The sequence below is a fragment of the Rhinoraja longicauda genome, chromosome 28, assembly GCF_053455715.1.
Source record: "Rhinoraja longicauda isolate Sanriku21f chromosome 28, sRhiLon1.1, whole genome shotgun sequence".
NCBI lineage: Eukaryota > Metazoa > Chordata > Chondrichthyes > Rajiformes > Arhynchobatidae > Rhinoraja > Rhinoraja longicauda.
The window spans coordinates 11,260,823-11,281,875 of NC_135980.1; the positions used below are offsets into that span (position 1 = coordinate 11,260,823).

The window sequence follows — 21,053 nt, forward strand, 5'->3', positions numbered from 1 at the left end:
ATCACATTTAGAACTTGAAATATTGGGAAAATTGTTTATTAACACAGGTCATTATTGTATTTGTTGGTCAGGGCCATCAGAATCACTCAGATTAGAAGAGTCTATTTAGAATTTGGAAAGCTTATTGTTTAACTTTGATTTATGTAAGGAAGTATTACTATTTCCGCCTGAGGGAACAAAATGCACGGTAAAAAAAAAAATGCGATGCACATTTCAAAACTCCAGAACTTGCCAAGTGGTTTATGAATTAAGTATTTTGGGCATACTGTATTCACTCATGCAAAGCAGGATAAATATTTGCAGAATAAGAGGTGGCATATTTTGAAACTAGCACTTATCTCATGATATGTTTTATGTTATCAGTCAAATGAGTCAGTATTGTGGCAGCCCACTTTCTGCTGTGTCTGATGAAGGTGCATGCTTAAAGTCAGAAGACTGTTTTCTGCCATCCCCAGCTTCCCCCCCCCACCCCACCCCCAATCTCAGAACGTGAGGATGGGGTGTTTTGAAGGATGACCTCGGTAAAATATTTCAGATACGAAGGATACTGTTGATTTGGAAAATGCTTCCACTGAAAAGTCGAGTTGAGAATTCCAGTCTCAGAACAAGTATCTGGTCATTTACATAGAAACAATAAGTTGCAGTTACTCGTTAATACACTGTGCAGGTCAAGCAGCATCTCTGGAGAACATGGTGAAGATAGATAAATAATGAGCTTAATGATAGCGGCGGCACGGTGGCGCAGCGGTAGAGTTGCTGCCTTACAGCGAATGCAGTGCCGGAGACTCTGGTTCGATCCTGACTACGGGCACCGTCTGTTAGGAGTTTGTACGTTCTCCCCGTGACTTCTCCCTGTGTGGGTTTTCTCCGAGATCTTCGGTTTCCTCCCACACTCCAAATTGACTGGGTAAATGTAAAAATTGTCCCTAGTGTGTGTAGGATAGTGTTAATGTGCGGAGATCTCTGGGTGGCGCGGACTCGGTGGGCCGAAGGGCCTGTTTCCACGCTGTATCTCTAAATCCAAATCTAGAGGGACAGAGTGTGATTACCTCACAACTGTGGGTTCCAACTTGAAACAACTTCAGAATTTTGAGAATTTGAACAGGCCTGAACAAATTACACTGAAGCTCTCCAGAACTTACGCAAAGTTCAGAAATTTATTAAGAATCATGTTTGGAAATGTTTCAGGGCCTCAAGGATGTCAAAATGAAATGTAAAGACTTTGAGTTTTACTTTTGGAACATAACAAAATATAACAAAAGAAGCGGAAGCAAAAAAAAAATCAGGAGATGTAGAATCAGTATGGATGGAAATGAGAAATTGTAAGGGTTAAAAAGACCCTAATGGGAGTTATCTATAGGCCCCCAAACAGTAGCCTCGACATAGGGTGCAAGTTGAATCAAGAGCTAAAATTGGCATGTCGCAAATTTAATGCTACGGTGGTTATGGGAGATTTCAACATGCAGGTAGACTGGGAAAATCAGGTTGGTAATGGACCCTAGGAAAGAGAGTTTGGAGTGCCTCCGAGAAGGATTCTTAGAACAGCTTGTACTGGAGCCTACCAGGGAGAAGGCAATTCTGGATTTAGTGTTGTGTAATGAACCTGATCTGATAAGGGGACTCAAGGTAAAAGAATCATTAGGAGGCAGTGATCACAATATGATAAGTTTTACTCTACAAATTGAGAGGGAGAAGGGAAAATCGGAAGTGTCAGTATTACAGTATAGCAAAGGGGATTACAGAGGCAGGAGCTGGCCAGATTTGACTGGAACAAGGCCCTAGCAGGGAAGACGGTGGAACAGCAATGGCAGGTATTCCTGGGAATAAGTTGCAGGATCAATTTATCCCAAAGAGGAGGAAAGATTCTAAGGTGAGTAAGAGGCACCCGTGGCTGACAAGGGAAGTCAAGGACAGCATAAAAATAAAGGAGAAGAAGTATAACATAGCAAAGAAGAGTGGGAAGCCAGAGGATTGGGACTCTTTTAAAGAGCAACAGAAGATAACTAAAAAGGCAATACGGGGAGAAAAGATGAGGTACGAGGGTAAGCTTGCCAATAATATAAAGGAGGATAGTAAAAGCTTTTTTAGGTATGTGAAGAGGAAAAAAATAGTCAAGGCAAATGTGGGTCCCTTGAATATAGAAGCAGGGGAATTTATTATGGGGAACAAGGAAATGGCAGACGAGTTGAACCGGTACTTTGGATCTGTCTTCACTAAGGCAGATTTTAAAAAAATCTCCCAGATGTTCTAGTGGCCAGAGATCCTAGTGTGACAGAGGAACTGAAGGATATTCACATTAGGCAGGAAATGGTGTTGGGTAGACTGATGGGACTGAAGGCTGATAAATCCCCAGGGCCTGATGGTCTGCATCCCAGGGTACTTAAGGAGGTGGCTCTAGAAATTGTGGAAGCATTGGTAATCATTTTCCAATGTTCTATAGATTCAGGATCAGTTCCTGTGGATTGGAGGGTAGCTAATGTTATCCCACTTTTTAAGAAAGGAGGGAGATAGAAAACGAGAAATTATAGACCAGTTAGTCTGACATCAGTGGTGGGGAAGATGCTGGAGTCAATTATAAAAGACGAAATTGCGGAGCATTTGGATAGCAGTAACAGCATCGTTCCGAGTCAGCTTGGATTTACGAAGGGGAAACCATGCTTGACTAATCTTCTGGAATTTTTTGAGGATGTAACTAGGAAAATTGACAGGGGAGAGCCGGTTGGATGTGGTGTACCTCGACTTTCAGAAAGCCTTCGACAAGGTCCCACATAGAAGATTAGTGGGCAAAATTAGAGCACATGGTATTAGGGGTAGGGTACTGACATGGATAGAAAATTGGTTGGCAGACAGAAAGCAAAGAGTGGGGATAAATGGGTCCCTTTCAGAATGGCAGGCAGTGACTAGTGGGGTACCGCAAGGCTCGGTGCTGGGACCGCAGCTATTTACAATATACATTAATGACTTGGATGAAGGGATTAAAAGTGCCATTAGCAAATTTGCAGATGATACAAAGCTGGGTGGTAGTGTGAACTGAGAGGAAGATACTATGAAGTTGCAGGGTGACTTGGACAGGTTGTGTGAGTGGGCGGATCCATGGCAGATGCAGTTTAATGTGGATAAGTGTGAGGTTATCCACTTTGGTGGTAAGAATAGGAAGGCAGATTATTATCTGAATGGTGTAAAGTTAGGAAAAGGGGACGTACAACGAGATCTGGGTGTCCTAGTGCATCAGTCACTGAAAGGAAGCATGCAGGTACAACATGCAGTGAAGAAAGCCAATGGAATGTTGGCCTTCGTAACAAGAGGAGTTGAGTATAGGAGCAAAGAGGTCCTTCTGCAGTTGTACAGGGCCCTAGTGAGACCGCACCTGGAATACTGTGCAGTTCTGGTCTCCAGATTTGAGGAAGGATATTCTTGCCATTGAGGGCATGCAGCGTAGGTTTACTAGGTTAATTCCCGGAATGGCGGGACTGTCATATGTTGAAAGACTGGAGCGACTAGGCTTGTATACACTGGAATTTAGAAGGATGAGAGGGGATCTTATCGAAACATATAAGATTATTAAGGGGTTGGACACGTTAGAGGCAGGAAACATGTTCCCAATGTTGGGGGAGTCCAGAACCAGGGCCACAGTTTAAGAATAGGGGGTAGTCCATTTAAAACGGAGATGAGGAAAAACTTTTTCAGTCAGAGAGTTGTAAATCTGTGGAATTCTCTGGCTCAGAAGGCAGTGGAGGCCAATTCTCTGAATGCATTCAAGAGAGAGCTAGATAGAGCTCTTAAGGATAGCGGAGTCAGGGGGTATGGGGAGAAGGCAGGAACGGGGTACTGATTGAGAATGATCAGCCATGATCACATTGATTGGTGGTGCTGGCTCGAAGGGCCGAATGGCCTACTCCTGCACCTATTGTCTATTGAGTGGGTTATTTATCTCTGAATCTGTTCCACCATTCAATAAAATCATTTCTGATCTTATACCCCAGTGCCACATTTCTCCATGAGCCCCATATCCTTGGATTACTTTAATATTTAAAATTTAATCAATAGCAGTATTGAATATGCTCAAGGATTGAGTATTTACAAATCCTTACACAGGGAATTTAAAAGATTCACTATCCTTCAGATAAAAACATTTTTTCCCAACGTTTTCCTTTTTTTGAGTCAGTTATCTCTTTCTCTAGACACCCCAGCCATGGGAAACAACTCTACACCTACACTGTCAAGCCCTGAATAATTTTACTCGTTTCAATGTTTATCTTTAGTAGTTCTGAAGAATATGGGCAGCATGTCTCCTCTTATGATAAACCGTCCATCCCAGGAATGTGGTGAACCTTCACTGCACTTCCGCAATTGCAAGTTTATCCTTCCTTTGGTGGGAAAAGCCAGATCTATTCACAGTATTCCAGTGTGCTCTCACCAGGGTTTTATACAGAGCAATTCATAACTATTTTTGTATTCTAATTCTTCTGCAGTAACGGTCAACCTAATTTTTTGACTTTGTAATTGCTTTCTGAACCTGCACATCAACTTGCAATGCCTCATGTACAAGGACAGTAGCGTCCTTTTAAGCACTATGTTCAACCTCTTAAAGCTTTAAAAACAAATCTTTCTATATTCCTCCCCAAGTAAATCACCTTGTATTTTATCAGATAAATGAAACTATTCTGAAATAAATAGTTTTATTATTAGGTTGTTTCCTCCATGCCTCTTTTTATGCTAATTCCCAATTAATTGACTGTTTCTATATTCCTTTACTCTTCTGACAACTCTTTAATCAAATTTGAATATTAACGGCCCAATTTTTGTGGATTTTATGGCAAAATTGTTGTTTTTCACCAACAGTGTGGAACTGAAGTCCACACATATGTAGTTAAATGCAAAAATCCATAATTTATTGTTTGCAGTACCCCACGTTTCTGCAATGTTGATGTCCTCTCCTGGTGAAATGAGTGATCTAACATGAATGTCAACATTTTAGTATACAAATCTTGGTAATATTAAGATGATTTTCAATGAGATGGAATTATAATGGTGCTTTAACCCATGATTACTGCTGGACATTTCTACGCACTGGAAAACCTAAATTTAAGTAGGGTGTTTAATTCATGCAAATCTACAATCATAATGTTAATTATCTTTTAAATCTTTCAAAATTGACCTTTAGTGATCTCATATGTATGACAGTCTTTAATTGGTCAAAAATGTGAAAATAATTGGAGCTTTTGGATCTAGTACAGGAACTGTCCTTTCACCTCACAATGTCAGAGCTGAACATGATGCTAAGTGAAACTAATCAATTCTACTTGCATTAGATCCACATCCCTCCATTCCATGTGCCTATCTAAATGCCACTATCTGATTCCACTACCACCCCTGGCAGCACGTTCCATGAACCCACCACTTTGTGGAAAAAAAATTGCCTTGCACATCTCCTTTAACCTTTGCACCTCTGACCTTAAAGTCATGCCCTCTGGTCTTTGACGTTTTAAGCCTGTGTCATCTAAGGTTCCCTTAACTGGTCATCTCTATCCCTCCTCACTGGAACATGCCAGTCCTGAACTCTAATCAGCTGGTCTTGAAGCAACCCCATATGTTGAATGAGGACTTGCCCAATAACAGCTGCTACAAATTTATTCTCCCTAATTCCTGCCTAATAATGGCGTAATCTACCTTACCCCAATTTAGTTATTTTCCCTAGGTCCAGACATATCCTCATTCAAACAATCTTAAAACTTATGGAGTCTGTAAAACTTATGGAGTCTCACTGTATGAGAATTCTTTATTGTGGCTGACTGCTTTGCTTGTTTGGCGACATAATTGGCAGGCATCCTCTCTGACCGATAAGAGAATAAAATTAAATTAAGAACAGGAACACACAGTTCATTAAATTTTTGTGGAGAGATTTCTTTGCGATCAGAGTTGAGAACTTACAACAAAATTTAAGCTATACTTTCTGTCCCAAATACTGGACAACCATCTCGTATAAATCTTTTATGTTGAAGCTTGCATTCATGATCTCATCCCCTGCATTCTTCATCTTCTGGAAATAGCTTTGATGTTATTCAAGTCAAAAACATGATCTTGAAATTTGTTTTTTATTTCTATGTAGAAATAGTTGCATTTGTTTATTTATATCTCCTCGTGCCAGGCACTTCCCTATTGACTTCATTATGCTTTGTTAATCCTTATATCCACCTATTATCCCAGGTTGATTTCAACATTAGTTTTGAATTGAATTTTTGCAAAAACATTATTTCCCACCAAATTTTAAAGTATTCTGCCATGGGCTGAATTTTGCTGATGGCTAGCTTGCGTTTTCATAGAGAATTGCTAACTAGCAATAGAGTGCAAAAATGTTCTCATTCCCGCGTAGAAGTACAGAATGAACTGATAATAAGAGACATTGAAACAGACCTTTGACATCTTGTGAAAGGGGGATTTGGAATGCATTATCTGGAGACCTGGTCACCACTTATAGTCTATTCTACTGGTATTCCATTCCAGCTGTGGAACTAAGGCCATCGTGGCTCAAAGGATAAGTGCAGCTGGGGTTCAACCATGTGTGTGGGCAGTGGATTGGGTCAGGCACAACTGGCCCCAGTATATTCCTATGGGTGAATGAATTTAATCTTTCCGTACCTTTCCGTACCTTATGTTCCGTACTTATCACTGCAACAATAAACTCCTCCCTGTCCACTGGCATCGTCCCGCCATCCCTCAAAATCGCTGTTGTCACCCCCATTCTGAAAAAACCTGGTCTAAACCCTGACACCCCAAACAACTTCAGACCAATCTCCAACCTACCCTTTCTGTCCAAAGTTTTGGAACGTGCTGTAGCTTCCCAACTAAAATACCACCTCTCTACCAATAACCTGTATGAAATTTTCCAATCTGGATTCCGCTCAAACCACTGTACTGAAACTGCGCTCCTCAAAATCACAAACGACATTCTCCTCTCCTCCGACGCTGGCAACCTCAACATCCTCATCCTACTTGACCTCAGCGCCGCCTTTGACACCATAAATCACTCCATTCTCCTCACCCGACTTGAAACCTCCCTTAACATCACCGGCACAGCCCTATCCTGGTTTAAATCTTACCTCTCTGACAGACACCAGTTCATCTCCATTAACAACTGTAAATCCCCCACCGCTCCCCTCCCCCAAGGTGTCCCCCAAGGCTCAGTCCTTGGCCCCCTCCTCTTCATCCTCTACCTGTTCCCCCTTGGTCAATTAATCCGCCGTCATGGTCTCAACTTCCACTGCTTCGCCGATGATATCCAGCTCCTCATCTCCACCAAGTCAATCTCCTCCACCACACACTCTACACTGACAAACTGCATTACTGAAATAAAATCTTGGCTTCAATCAAACTTCCTCAAACTCAATTGCAACAAATCTGAAATCATCATCATTGGTCCAAAAATGCTCACCAAATCCACCCAAAACTTCATCCTCAACATTGATGGTCTCCCAGTATCCACCTCACCTCACATCCGGAATCTTGGAATCATCCTTGATCAAACCCTCTCCTTCGACAAACACATCAAACACATCACAAAGACAGCCTTCTTCCACCTCAAAAACATTGCCCGTCTCCGTCCATCCCTCTCCTCCACAGCTGCAGAAACCCTCATCCACGCCTTCATCACCTCCCGTCTGGACTACTGCAACAGCCTCCTCTATGGCGCACCCTCAAAAATCATCAATAAACTTCAATACATTCAAAACTCCGCTGCCCGTCTACTCACACACACCTCGATCCGTGACCATATCACCCCCGTCCTTTATAAACTCCACTGGCTCCCCATCCCCCAGAGAATCCAGTACAAAATCCTCCTCATAACCTACAAAGCCCTCCATAACCTGGCCCCATCCTACCTGACCGACCTCCTCCACAGGCACACTCCCACCTGCACCCTTCGCTCTGCCGCTGCCAATCTCCTATCCCCCCACATCCGGACTAAACTCAGATCCTGGGGGGACAGGGCTTTCTCCATCGCTGCTCCCACCCTATGGAACTCACTACCCCAAACCGTTAGAGACTCCCCCACACTCACCACATTCAAAACATCGCTGAAGTCTCACCTGTTCAGTACTGCCTTCAACCACTGAAGGTCACCTCACCTACTGTCTCCTTTCTCTGTTCATTTATTTATTTACTTATTTATCTATTTATTAATTTCCCTATGTTCTCAAAATCTCTGTAAAGCGTCTTTGAGTATATGAAAAGCGCTATATAAATAAAATGTATTATTATTATTATTATTATGTAGCTTAGTAAAATCTGCTTAATTCTCTTCCAAGCAAGTCAAGATTGATTCCTTTGTGTATTTACATCTTTGATTTATATGCAAGTACTTTTCTAGTTTGCAGTTCTTTCTAATGTCCTAATTCAGCGTAATAATTTTTTTATTAATAAACTTGCAAAATAATTTATTGTTCCTTTGGAGCTTATTCATTTTCTTTCACATCAATTGATCTGAATTTTAAGCCCTTTTACTCTAGTGCTTTCCTCATTTTTACCGTTCTTACATTTTAGTTGGTCTCCAATCACTTTTATGTAACTTTCCATGGCATGCTGAAATTTTCAGTACTTTGGGTGTTAGCATCTTGAGCTTGTGGCATGTAGTGTTGTATGTATATGAACAGCACTGAATATATTATTGTAATTTGGGATTTAGCATATATTTTCTAATTTTGCAGAACAAATTTGAATTTGCTTTAAAAAGCCAAATAACAAAATGAAAAATATTTTGGAGACAAATCATTTTTTTGATCCTTGAAGTTCAATTCTGAAATATCCTTGATGTTTTTTGTGAGGCATTAAACAAAAAGCCCAACACAGTTCAATTTCCATAGTAAACGGGGTGCTTTAGTCTGATCATTTAATGATCATATTTGCAAAGATATGAACGACAGGTTAGGGTAAGGTTAGATTGACTATGAAAACAAGAATGGTCGAAGTGTCTAGCACCAATTTTACAAGTTTATGTGCACAGAATTTCCAGTCCAATATCTGTGAGGCTGTGAAACTGTATGCCAATATGTTAAGTCATAAGAAGAGCAACAAAAAGATCACTCCGGCCTGTTAAACATTGTATAATCCTTGAATAAATTTGGCATCGCACTATTTTACATGGAGCATTTGGTAAATAAAGGACAATTGTGACTGAGGCCAGAAAATTGGACTGCCTAAACTTGATTATTGTTCTAATTTGTACTGGCAGTTATTGAGCTTCATCGATCAAGCCTATAGAATATGTTTCTATTGAATATGTGGACTTTTACATTCAAACCATAGGATATTTTATGTGAAATTAGAATAATTATATAAATGTTGACCGTTCTGTGCAATGAACTTTGATCTTTTCTCAAATTGATATAACCACACTGAAAATCTGAGTAAAATATTAAACGCTAGCTTGTTTAGGAAGACTTCATTGTCAGATAAACTGCAAATTGTTAAGATTATGTTTGACATTTTCAAGGAAGTAGTTTTTGTCAGAGGAGGTAGTTGAGGCAGATACTACCACAACATTTTAAAAACATTTGGACAGGTACATGGCTAGGAAATTTTAGAAGGATATGAGCCAAGTGCGAGCTGGTGGGACTAGTGTGGAAGGGGTATCTTGGTCAACATGGGCAAGTTGGACCGAAGAGCCTGTTACCGTGCTGTATGACACTGACTTTAAGGTGATAAATATGTGGGAATATCATATTTCATGCACTAAAACAAATTGGATCTTAATAATGCAGAAGTGAATGTCATAGCTTTTGGAATTTACATTTATGACTGAATAACTAACTTTGCTGTTTGGTTTGTGTGGTTAAAAAGCGCATGAGAACAAAAAGAAATTTGCAAATAGCGCATTCAACAACCGTATCGATCTTTTACCTCTGTCTGCCAATTGCCTGCCAATTGCCGACTTAACTTTTATTGATTTATGTGCAAGAACTCCCCGGCCCCTCTGAACACCAACTTTAAACTAACGGGGCAGGGGGATAAGTCCCAATGCAAGGAGACAGAGGGCCATAAAAGGAGGACCGAAGCAAAAGGTAGAAGGGAGATAAGAAAAACGAACCTGAAAGCTTTGTGCCTTAATACAAGGAGCATTCGAAATAAGGTGGCTGAATTGAATGTGCAGTTAGTAGTTAAGGGATATGACATAGTTGGAATTACAGAGACATGGCTCCAGGGTGACCAAGGCTGGGAGCTAAACATGCAGGGGTATTCGATATTCAGGAAGGATAGACAGAAAGGAAGAGGAGGTGGGGTGGCATTGCATGGTTAAAGAGGAGATTAATGCAATAGTAAGGAGAGACATCAGCTTGGATGCTGTAGAATCGGTATGGGTAGAACTGGGAAATAGCCAATGGCAGAAAATGCTCGTGGAGTTGTATACAGACCACCAAACAGCAGTAGGGAGGTTGGGGATAGCATCAAGCAGGAAATTAGGGATGGTGTAGCAAAGGTGCAGCGGTTGTTATGGGTGACTTTAATCTACATATAGATTGGGCCAACCAAATTGGTAACAGTGCTGAGGAGGAGGATTTCCTGGAATGTATACGGGATGGGTTTTTAAACCAATATGTCGAGGGACCGACTAGAGGGCAGGCCATCCTAGACTGGGTATTGTGTAATGAGGAAGGATTAGTTAGTGATCTTGTTGTGCAAGGTCCCATGGCAACAGTGACCATAATATGGTGGAATTCTGCATTAGGATGGAGAGTGACACGGTTAATTCAGAGACTAGTGTCCTGAACTTGAATCAAGGAGACTTTGAAGCTGTGAGACGGGAATTGGCTAGGATAGACTGGCAAATTATACTTAAAGGGTTGACAGTGGAGATACACTGGCAAAGATTTAAAGACCGTGTGTTAAATCCAAGGAAGAGGAATATAAATTGGCCAGAAGAGGTGGCAAACCAGAGGACTGGGAGAAACTTAGAACTCAACAGAGGAGGACAAAGGGGTTAATTAAGAGGGGGAAAAAAGAGCATGAAAGAAAGCTTGCGAGGAATATAAAAACTGACTAAACGTTTCTTTAGGTATGTAAAAAGGAAAAGACGAAGACGAATATAGGTTCCTTACAGTCAGAGACAGGTGAATTTATAATGGGAAACAAGGAAATGACAGAACAGTTAAACAAGTACTTTGGTTCTGTCTTCACTAAGGAAGACAAACAATCTCCTGGAAATTCTAGGGGACCAAGGATCTAGTGGGAGGGAGGAACTGAAAGGAATCCACATTAGTCAGAAAATGGTGTTAGGTAAACTGTTGGGACTGAAGGCAGATAAATCCCCAGGGCCTGAAGGTCTGCATCCCAGAGTACTCAAGGAGGTGGCCCTAGAAATCGTGGATGCATTGGTGATCATTTTTCAATGTTCTCTCGACTCTGGATCAGTTCCTGTGGACTGGAGGGTAGCCAATGTAACTCTACTTTTTAAGAAAGGAAGGAGAGAGAAAATGTGGAATTATAGACCAGTTAGCCTTACATCGGTAGTGGGGAAGATGCTGGAGTCGATTATTAAAGATATAGCAGCGCATTTGGAAAACAGTAACGGAATTGGTCAAAGTCAACATGGATTTATGAAGGGGAAATCATGCTTGACTAATCTTCTGAAAATTTTTTGAGGATGTAACCTGTAGAATGGATAAGGGAGAGCCAGTGGATGTGGTGTATCTCGACTTTCAAAAAACCTTTGACAAGGTCCCACACAAGAGAAATGTGTGAAATTAGAGCATATGGTATTGGGGGTAGGGTATTGACATGGATAAAGAACTGGTTTGCAGACAGGAAGCAAAGAGTAGGAATTAACGGGTCCTTTTCAGAATGGCAGGCAGTGACTAGTGAGGTGCCTCAAAGCACGGTGCTGGGACCCCAGTTGTTTACAATATTTATTCATTAATTTAGATGAGGGAATTAAATGTAACATTTCTAAGTTTGCGGATGATACAAAGCTGGGTGGCAGTGTCAGCTGTGAGGAGGTTGCTATGAGGCTGCAAGGTGACTTGGATAGGTTGGGTGAGTGGGCAGAAGCATGGCAGATGCAGTATAATATGGATAAATGTGAGGTTATCCACTTTGGTGGCAAGATCAGGAAGGCAGATTATTATCTGAATGGTGTCAGATTAGAAGAAGGGGAGGTGCAACGAGACCTGGGTGTGCTTGTACATCAGTCACTGAAAGTAAGCATGTAGGTACAGCAGGCAGTGAAGAAAGCCAATGGCATGTTGGCCTTCATTGCGAGAGGATTTGAATGTAGGAGTAAGAAGGTCCTACTACACTTGTAGTAGGATTTTCTGTAACTGACAATTCATCATGAATTTATCACTCATTTTGTCACTCTGTACATTTGCTTTCTTTTCTCCAAGTTTACAATATTCCCTTCACTGGATCCATCCAACCCCTTGTCAACCGTTTCAAAGAGTTATCTAAAGCCCTAGTTATTCGATTTGCTTGTTCACTGGTCCCAGCCTGATTCAACTGAAACACAACCTGACAGTGCATTTGCCTTATTCCTTGGCACTAGTGCTTTTGTCCATGAATCAAAACCCTTTTTTCCCCACACCATTCTACCAGCTGGACATGCAGTTTTTTCATTATTTTTGTACTCTGCAGATTTTCAAGTAGCCTCATTAGTATTTCAGAGATTGGCACCTTTGTAGATTTTTGAATTTTGTCTCCAGCTGATCATTCCTTCAGCAGAGCCATAATGTTGTGTTCTGTAGATAGACACAAAAAGCTGGAGTAACAGTGGGACAGGCAGCATCTCTGGAGAGAAGGAGTGGGTGACGTTTTGGGTCGAGACCTTCAGACTGTCATTAGTTGCCACATGGAGCACAATCTTTCTCTACCCTCCAGGTTCTTCTCCAGCACTGAAGTAAACAGTGTCCCCCTAATTGTAATTAAAGCAAAAAATGCTGCCAACACTCAGTGGCGACTGTTGACATTTTTTGCTGATGATCCATTTAGAAAAAATGTTGAATGTTGAACTGTAGGATGGTGAACCAGGATAGAGGATGCCTTGCAGCGCCAGAGACCCGGGTTCGATCCTGACACAGGTGCTGTCTGTATGGAGTTTGTATGTTCTCCCTGTGATCATGTAGGTTTTCTCTGGGAGCTCTGGTTTCCGCCCACATTCCAAAGACGTAAAGGTTTGTAGGCTAACTGGCTTGGTAAAATTGTAAATTGTCCCTAGTGTGTGTAGGATAGTGTTAGTGTGTAGGAATAGCTGGTCAGCCGACACGGTCGGCCGAAGGACCCGCTTCCGCGCTGTATCTCTAAAACTAAAAATGTAAAAAACAGCTGCTTAGTCGGTGCAGTCATATCCTAGATCACAAATATATTTAGTTTAAGGGGAGAGGGAGGTAGAAGAACAGTGCAAAAAAAAAAAGCATCTGCTCTGTTGTCATTAAATAGCCAAACATTGCATGAGTTTGTCTCCAAAATCCCATTGTGAAACTATCACTGATGGAAAGGTTTTCATCTTAGTGCGACACCTTGGATGTTTACATGAGCTTATGTGGTATATAACACCAAAGGCCAAGAGCAAAGTCAGCAACAATGTCATCATGGAGTTTCAGTACGCGGACAACTGTGCCATCGCAGCACACTCTGTAGAAGACCTCCAGGGCATCCTGAATGCCTTTGCCAAGGCATACAGAGCCATGGGCCTAGCCTTAAACATCAAGAAGACCCAGGTCCTACATCAACCTCCACCCAACCAGCCGTCTACCCAGCCCACTATAATAGTGGACAACACCACTCTTGAAAACGTTGACCACTTCCCCTACCATGGCAGCATTCTTTCCTCAAAAGCTGACATCGACTCTGAGGTCAACCATCACCTGAGTTGCGCCAGTGGAGTCTACACCAGACTCAGGAAAAGAGTCTTTGAAGACCGAGACGTGAAGGCTCAAACAAAACTGCTGGTCCACAGAGCCGTTGTCCTCCCCACCCTGTTGTATGGAGCTGAGTCATGGACTACCTGCAGCAGGCACCTGAGAGCTCTGGAATAACACCATCAAAGATCCTCACGAAAGATTCTGAGAATCAGCTGGGAGGACAAACGCACCAACATCAGCGTTGTGGAGGAAGCCAACATGACCAGCCATCACCACCACAATAATGCAGCACCAACTCCGATGGACTGGCTATGTCATCCGCATGTCCAACACACGTCTCCCTAAACAGATCCTGTACTCTCAACTGAAGGAAGGTCAGCGGCCCCCAGCAGGCCAAAGAAACGCTTCAAGGACAACATCAAGTACGGTCTGAAGAAATTCCACATCACATCGAGCAACTGGGAGCAAATTGCACTGGACAGGCACTTCTGGAGGAAATCCGTGCACGAAGGAGCTGCACGTCATGAATCGGAACTACGCTGTGCTGCAGAGACAAAGTGACAGCACCACAAGGAGAGAGAGAAGGGGCTCAACCACCACCAACTACTGCCAGTCTCCCCTGCCCACGTTGCACCACGCTGTGTGGATCACCGATCGGCCTCTACAGACATCTGCTGACCCACAAGTAGACGACCCTATGGAGAGGACAGTTATACTCGCTTTGAGTGACCGCCACCGATCAACTGTATGGTCTTAAGAGCCCACTTCTTCCATGTAGATTTACTTCATTTCTACATCTGTCCAACAATGTTTTCTTGATATAATTGAGAAAACCACACTGGATATGGTCCTGCAGTGCATGTTAATCTAAGAATAGAAGTGTTGTGCAGAGATCACCACACCATTGTAATTGCAGTCAGTTTCTATTAACAGATCAGAGAGGCCATGGTGCCCCATTAAATCTGTTCCAAAAATAACTCTTCTTGGCTCCAACAGATGTCCGTGTTCATGGCTGCTTCTAGTGAAGGTTACATTGGAAAAATTAGAAATAATAGTCAATAATACATAATATAATATATACTTAAAGACCATCAACGTCCATCAGCAGAGTGTACTCATTTCTGGACAACAAGGTAGTAGATTCCAAATATTTGGTTTGAACTCGCCCCTCTTTATTGCAGGAGGGTGTGTGTGTGTGTGTATCATTGTTTAAGTTCCTTTTCAGATAAGAGATACTGCGCTTATTAGCTTTTATTGAAATTCCCATGACAATATTTGTAGAACAAGGGTTTCTCCAAACATCCTGACCAGCATTAATCCTTTAAAACATCATTGTCTGAAACCATTTATTTGTAAATTGTTTACTGACCTTTGGAACATTTACACAACGTAATTGCAAGTTTACTGGTCGATACCAAAGCACTTCAGTAATTAAGCACCTTGGAGCTTTTTTATGAAACGTGCTTAGAGACAATATAATTGGAATTATAGACAATAGACAATTGGTGCAGGAGTAGGCCATTCGGCCCTTCGAGCCAGCACCACCATTCAATGTGATCATGGCTGATCATTCTCAATCAGTACCCCGTTCCTGCCTTCTCCCCATACCCCCTGACTCCGCTATCCTTAAGAGCTCTATCTAGCTCTCTCTTGAATGCATTCAGAGAATTGGCCTCCACTGCCACAGATTTACAACTCTCTGACTGAAAAAGTTTTTCCTCATCTCCGTTCTAAATGGCCTACCCCTTATTCTAAAACTGTGACCCCTGGTTCTGGACTCCCCCAACATTGGGAACATGTTTCCTGCCTCTAACGTGTCCAACCCCTTAATAATTTTATATGTTTCGATAAGATCCCCTCTCATCCTTCTAAATTCCAGTGTATACAAGCCTAGCCGTTCCAGTCTTTCAACATATGACAGTCCCGCCATTCCGGGAATTAACCTAGTAAACTTACGTTGCACGCCCTCAATAGCAAGAATATCCTTCCTCAAATTTGGAGACCAAAACTGCACACAGTACTACATGTGCGGTCTCACTAGGGCCCTATACAACTGCAGAAGGACCTCTTTGCTCCTATACTCAACTCCTCTTGTTATGAAGGCCAACATTCCATTTGCTTTCTTCACTGCCTGCTGTACCTGCATGCTTCCTTTCAGTGACTGATGCACTAGGACACCCAGATGTCGTTGTACCTCCCCTTTTCCTAACTTTACACCATTCAGATAATAATCTGCCTTCTTATTCATACCACCAAAGTGGATAACCTCACACTTATCCACATTAAACTGCATCTGCCATGCATCCGCTCACTCACACAACCTGTCCAAGTCACCCTGCAACCTCATAGCATCTTCCTCACAGTTCACACTACCACCCAGTTTGTATCATCTGCAAATTTGCTAATGGTACTTTTAATCCCTTCATCCAAGTCATTAATGTATATTGTATATAGCTGCGGTCCCAGCACCGAGCCTTGCGGTACCCCACTAGTCACTGCCTGCCATTCTGAAAGGGACCCATTTATTCCCACTCTTTGCTTTCTGTCTGTCAACCAATTTTCTATCCATGTCAGTACCCTACCCCCAATACCATGTGCTCTAATTTTGCCCACTAATCTCCTATGTGGGACCTTGTCGAAGGCTTTCTGAAAGTCGAGGTACACCACATCCACCGGCTCTCCCCTGTCAATTTTCCTAGTTACATCCTCAAAAAATTCCAGAAGATTAGTCAGCATGATTTCCCTTCGTAAATCCATGCTGACTCAGAACGATCCTGTTATTGATATCCAAATGCTCCGCAATTTCGTCTTTTATAATTGACTCCAGCAGCTTCCCCACCACTGATGTCAGGCTTACTGGTCTATAATTTCCTGTTTTCTCTCTCCCTCCTTTCTTTAAAAAATCTTATAATTAATTTAAAAATCCATCAATTTTTTGGTGGACATTTTCACATCGTGCCTGAGATGCATATAACAAAGTAGTCTTAACAATCATTTATGTACTACTGTTGGGTCTAGATGTTGGAAAAAAAATTGAGAGTAAGTGGGTACTGCTACCAAACATATAGAGGTAGATATGCAGGCTTTGGGAACTGATGTATGCTACCTTTTATCATTTCTATTTCAAGAATGCTGTACTTGTATTTGTGTTAGCATTATATAGAAAGATTTAGCATATGCAGTAGAGTACTTGGACTCAATTAGTCATGCTAATGTTTCTGTTCCAATTGAGCCGATTTTGAGAAGTTGATGGATTTCAATTCGCTATTGAAACTCTTATTTCCTTTGGTTATGAGTTGCAGAATTACCATATCTTGGCTCCTCTTACCCTGGCTATATTAAAATGGTCTGAACTTGCTTTACTGTTCAACATTATGTGTTCCTATGTCATGGTCCTTCACCTTGTCCCAAGATGAGTAACCTGTCTTGAATGTTTAGCTGTTTGAGTGTCAGCAATATGTTTTCTGTGTACATGTAGTATACCCTGTTGTGTTAACCATTTTTAGGCAATTAGCAATGGGAGAAGTAAAAGTTGATTGGTTTCAAGATAGTAATGTATAAAGAAGATTGGTTAACAGAAACCATCATAGATATTAAAGTTTTTTTAATATAGATAACTTTTGGCAAGCTGCAAGAATCATAGCTTAGGCATTACGTATGATTTGGTTTATGGATGAAGAGATCTTTTGTAATATATGTAGATTTGCTGTTGATATAAAATTAGGTGTGCAAATAAACAGTGGATTTGGGCAAATGAGAGGGCAAATTGATGGTGTATATTGAGGATAAATGATAAATGTGCGGTAACAGTAGTAAGAATAAAAAAACAAATTTTAAACAGACAGCAACGAATAATATTGGTAACAAAAATAAAATGCCAAAGGCATGAAGCAGAGGGAGAAACGTGGTTAACATTTTAGATCAATAAACTTTCATAGGAAACAAGTGAGAAAACAAATGTGTTAAATTCCAGAAAAGGAGAGAACAGGAAATATCTTTGGTAGACACAAAATGCTGGAGTAACTCAGCGGGTCAGGCAGCATCTCGGGAGAGAAGGAATGGGTGACGGTTCGGGTTGAGACCCTTCTACAGACTCAAATGGGTGACGTTTCGGGTCGAGACCCTTCTTGATAGGGTGCAAACCAAAGTTATCAAGATAGCCATTATTTGTACACAGGCAGTTAGAGACAACAGTTCAGGAATAAATTTAAACTGAAACATCCATGGGGAGAATGAAAATTGGGGATTACCTGAAATTGCTGAATTTTGCATTGACTCTGAGGGCTCTAACAATGTTTCTGTCTGGACACAATACAGCCTCCAGGACTTGATACTGAAGTTATTTGTTTCAGGTATTCATGTCTTGTTAATTCTCTTAACAGCTGCTGCCAGACTGCTAACTCCATCCACCTTTTTTGTTTTTGTTTTGCATTTCCAACATCATGTTTTTCCTCTAAGTATTGGCATTTGGAGAAGTGTGTGATCCTTCAAAGGTGAATCATAAATTGTTTGTGCACAGATATAATGAGTCATTGGAAAGGCTGCTTGCATGCTGGCTTTTATTGAAAGGGATTTTGAGTAAATGAGTAAGTCTTGCTATAAATCAATTCAGTGTTAGCTGTATAGTATTGTATACAGTCTTTGTCTCCTAGGAGAATGTAATAAAGCCTAACAAGGTTGATATGAAAGCATTCCTCTTTGGGGGAAGATTGAATAATTAGGTCTATATTTGGAGTTGAGAAGAATGAGATGCAATTTAAGTGAAACATGGAAGATTCTGAAATTTACATTACAGGTGGTGTAAGTATAACCTCCCTTGTGGGGAAGTGCAGGTCTTGGGACAAAGAGTTGGCTACTTAACCAAGACCAGCAGGAATTTCTACACTGAAAGTTGTGAATCTTTGGAATTTTCTGTTCAATTGTTGGGTTTGTTCAAGGCTGAGGTTGAGAGAATTTTGAAATCTGGGGAAATTGAGGAATAGAGACATTCAACAGGAAAGTGATTGATTGTCTGTAATTTTATAACTGAGCAAATTCACATGACTGCTTTACCTCGTGTTCATTCTGACTTAAGAGTGTTTTGAGGATTCAGAAATCCTCCAGCATCCTCCCCACACTCTTGAGACGGGTAACGGTGTGGTGAATATAAAATGACGTAATCTGGCACAATCAAGTATTGTGTTATCCACGCTGTAATTTAAGCTGTAAAGATACACGAAAATAAAAATCAGCAGCAGGAGTAGGCCTTAGGGCCTTACCTGCCACTCATCCACTCCAAAAGGTTATTAAAACCTGCCCCCACAACCTCAGTTTCCCCCCCGCCCCCCCTCCACCAGATCTTTCTTTCCCACAACACCCTGTCCCCTCTCACCCAGTTCCATTCTGACCAATGCCATCAGTTTATCTCAACCCTATCACCATTCATATAATACCCTGTCTTTCTGTTTTTAGAATCAAATTGGATAACCTAACATATTAAACTGCATCTGTCATGCATTTGCCCAACGTTCCTAAATCATGGTGTAGCTTCTAATGTACTCTATAAATCCATTATGTATTGTAGTGTATTCATGTTTTCATTACCATGGAGCTTGTCTGATACTACTGATTATCTCACACAGAATAAGGGATACTTCGGGTCGTCCTAAACGGGAATACCAACCCAAACCTAGAAGCACTTACACAGAATATGGAGAGTCAGACCATCCCAATGGAGGTTTCTCCTTCAGTGGGTCAACAAAATCACAAGGTAAGAATTATTTTCAGTTTGACTATGATCAGTAAGTCACATCTCAGAAAAATGGGTTCTTCTCAGCAAATGAAGATGTCCATGTTTGCATGCAAGTCATAGAGAATATTTATGGGTGGGTATTATATGACAAGTAACAATTGTGTCACAGAAGTGGCAAGCAATGATCATCTCCAACAAGGAAGAGTTTAAGGCATTTCGTTTACCGACTCTCTTACCTTCAATATCCTGGTGGTTATCATCGACCTGACACTCAACTGGATCAGCCGCATGAATATTATGTCCATAAGAGCAGTTTACAGACTGTATTGTATACCAGTGTCTCACTTTCTGATATCCTAATTACCTGCCACCATCTGCAAGGCACATGTCAGGTGCTTGATGGAATATTCTCCACTTGCCTGGATGAGCACAGCTCCAACAGCTCTCAAGAAGCTCAACACTACCCAGGACACAACAGCCCACTTGATAATGGAGAGAGTTCATTAGTTACACGAGCAGAATTAAGCTGTTCGGCCTATCGCCTACTCTGTCATTCAATCAAGGCTGATCTATCTTTTTCTCTCAACCTCATTCTCTTGCCTTCTCTCCATAACCCCTGACAACTGTACAAATGGATCGAGTGCTCCATCAAACACTCTAAACAATCTACACTGTGGTACTGGTATAGAATGGCTACAATGCTTTCCAAAAAATGTGCTGCAATTACTTGCTCAAGCTGCTCTCTCACTCTCTCCCATATCCATGACCTACTGCCGTGAAGGACAAAGGCAGCAGGCTCATGGAAGCATCACCACCCATGGATTCTTTTCCAAGTCACATTTGACAATATATTGCTTGTCCTTTGCTGGGTCTAAATCCTATAATTCTGCACTCTATAGCATTACAGGGCCCTTTTAGCTGAAGGACAGTAGCAATGGAAGAAGATGCTCTCCAGTATCAGCTCATGGGTAATTAGCGCTGGTTAATAAATGCTGGCCTTGTGGGTGGCACCCAGATCATAGAAAATGGACTAGAAAATTAATCCCACAATTTTTTCCAAAACACCGGGTGCTGTCTCACTAAATTCTTTGTTTTATTTGAGCTGCGCTTTGAGAAAACGAGAGAAGCGGTAGATTATTTTTTTAATAACATTGTAAGCAGTTGATTATTGTTTGATTATTGATTTAAGTGGTGCTTGCATCATCAACAATAGTATTTAATGATAATTGCTCGAGATATGGTGGTGAAGATGCTCGTAGAGTAATATTGGGCAGGGAGTTCTGGTATTTAAACCCAGTGAAAGTGGATGAATAGGGACACAATTCCAGGTCAGCATAACCTCCATCCTGGAGAGAAACCTACTGTTGTGGCAAATGTCAAACCATTGAAGCTGTGCTATGCAAATCTACATATTCCGAAGTTTGATCCCTGACTCTGCTCCATTTCCAGATCTCAATCCAACTTGTAATTGT

The 21,053-nt window shown here is 41.4% G+C and overlaps 1 protein-coding gene across 2 annotated transcripts in view; it reads left to right on the forward strand.

The window, feature by feature from the left end:
- The window catches only part of sh3gl1b (SH3-domain GRB2-like 1b), a 77,956-nt gene that overhangs the window by 42,083 nt on the left and 14,820 nt on the right, over positions 1-21,053 (forward strand). For both annotated transcript variants that reach the window (XM_078424164.1, XM_078424165.1), the window contains exon 8: positions 19,472-19,599. In XM_078424164.1, the coding sequence (XP_078280290.1) occupies positions 19,472-19,599 (128 nt within the window). The remainder of the gene's footprint in view (positions 1-19,471; positions 19,600-21,053) is intronic.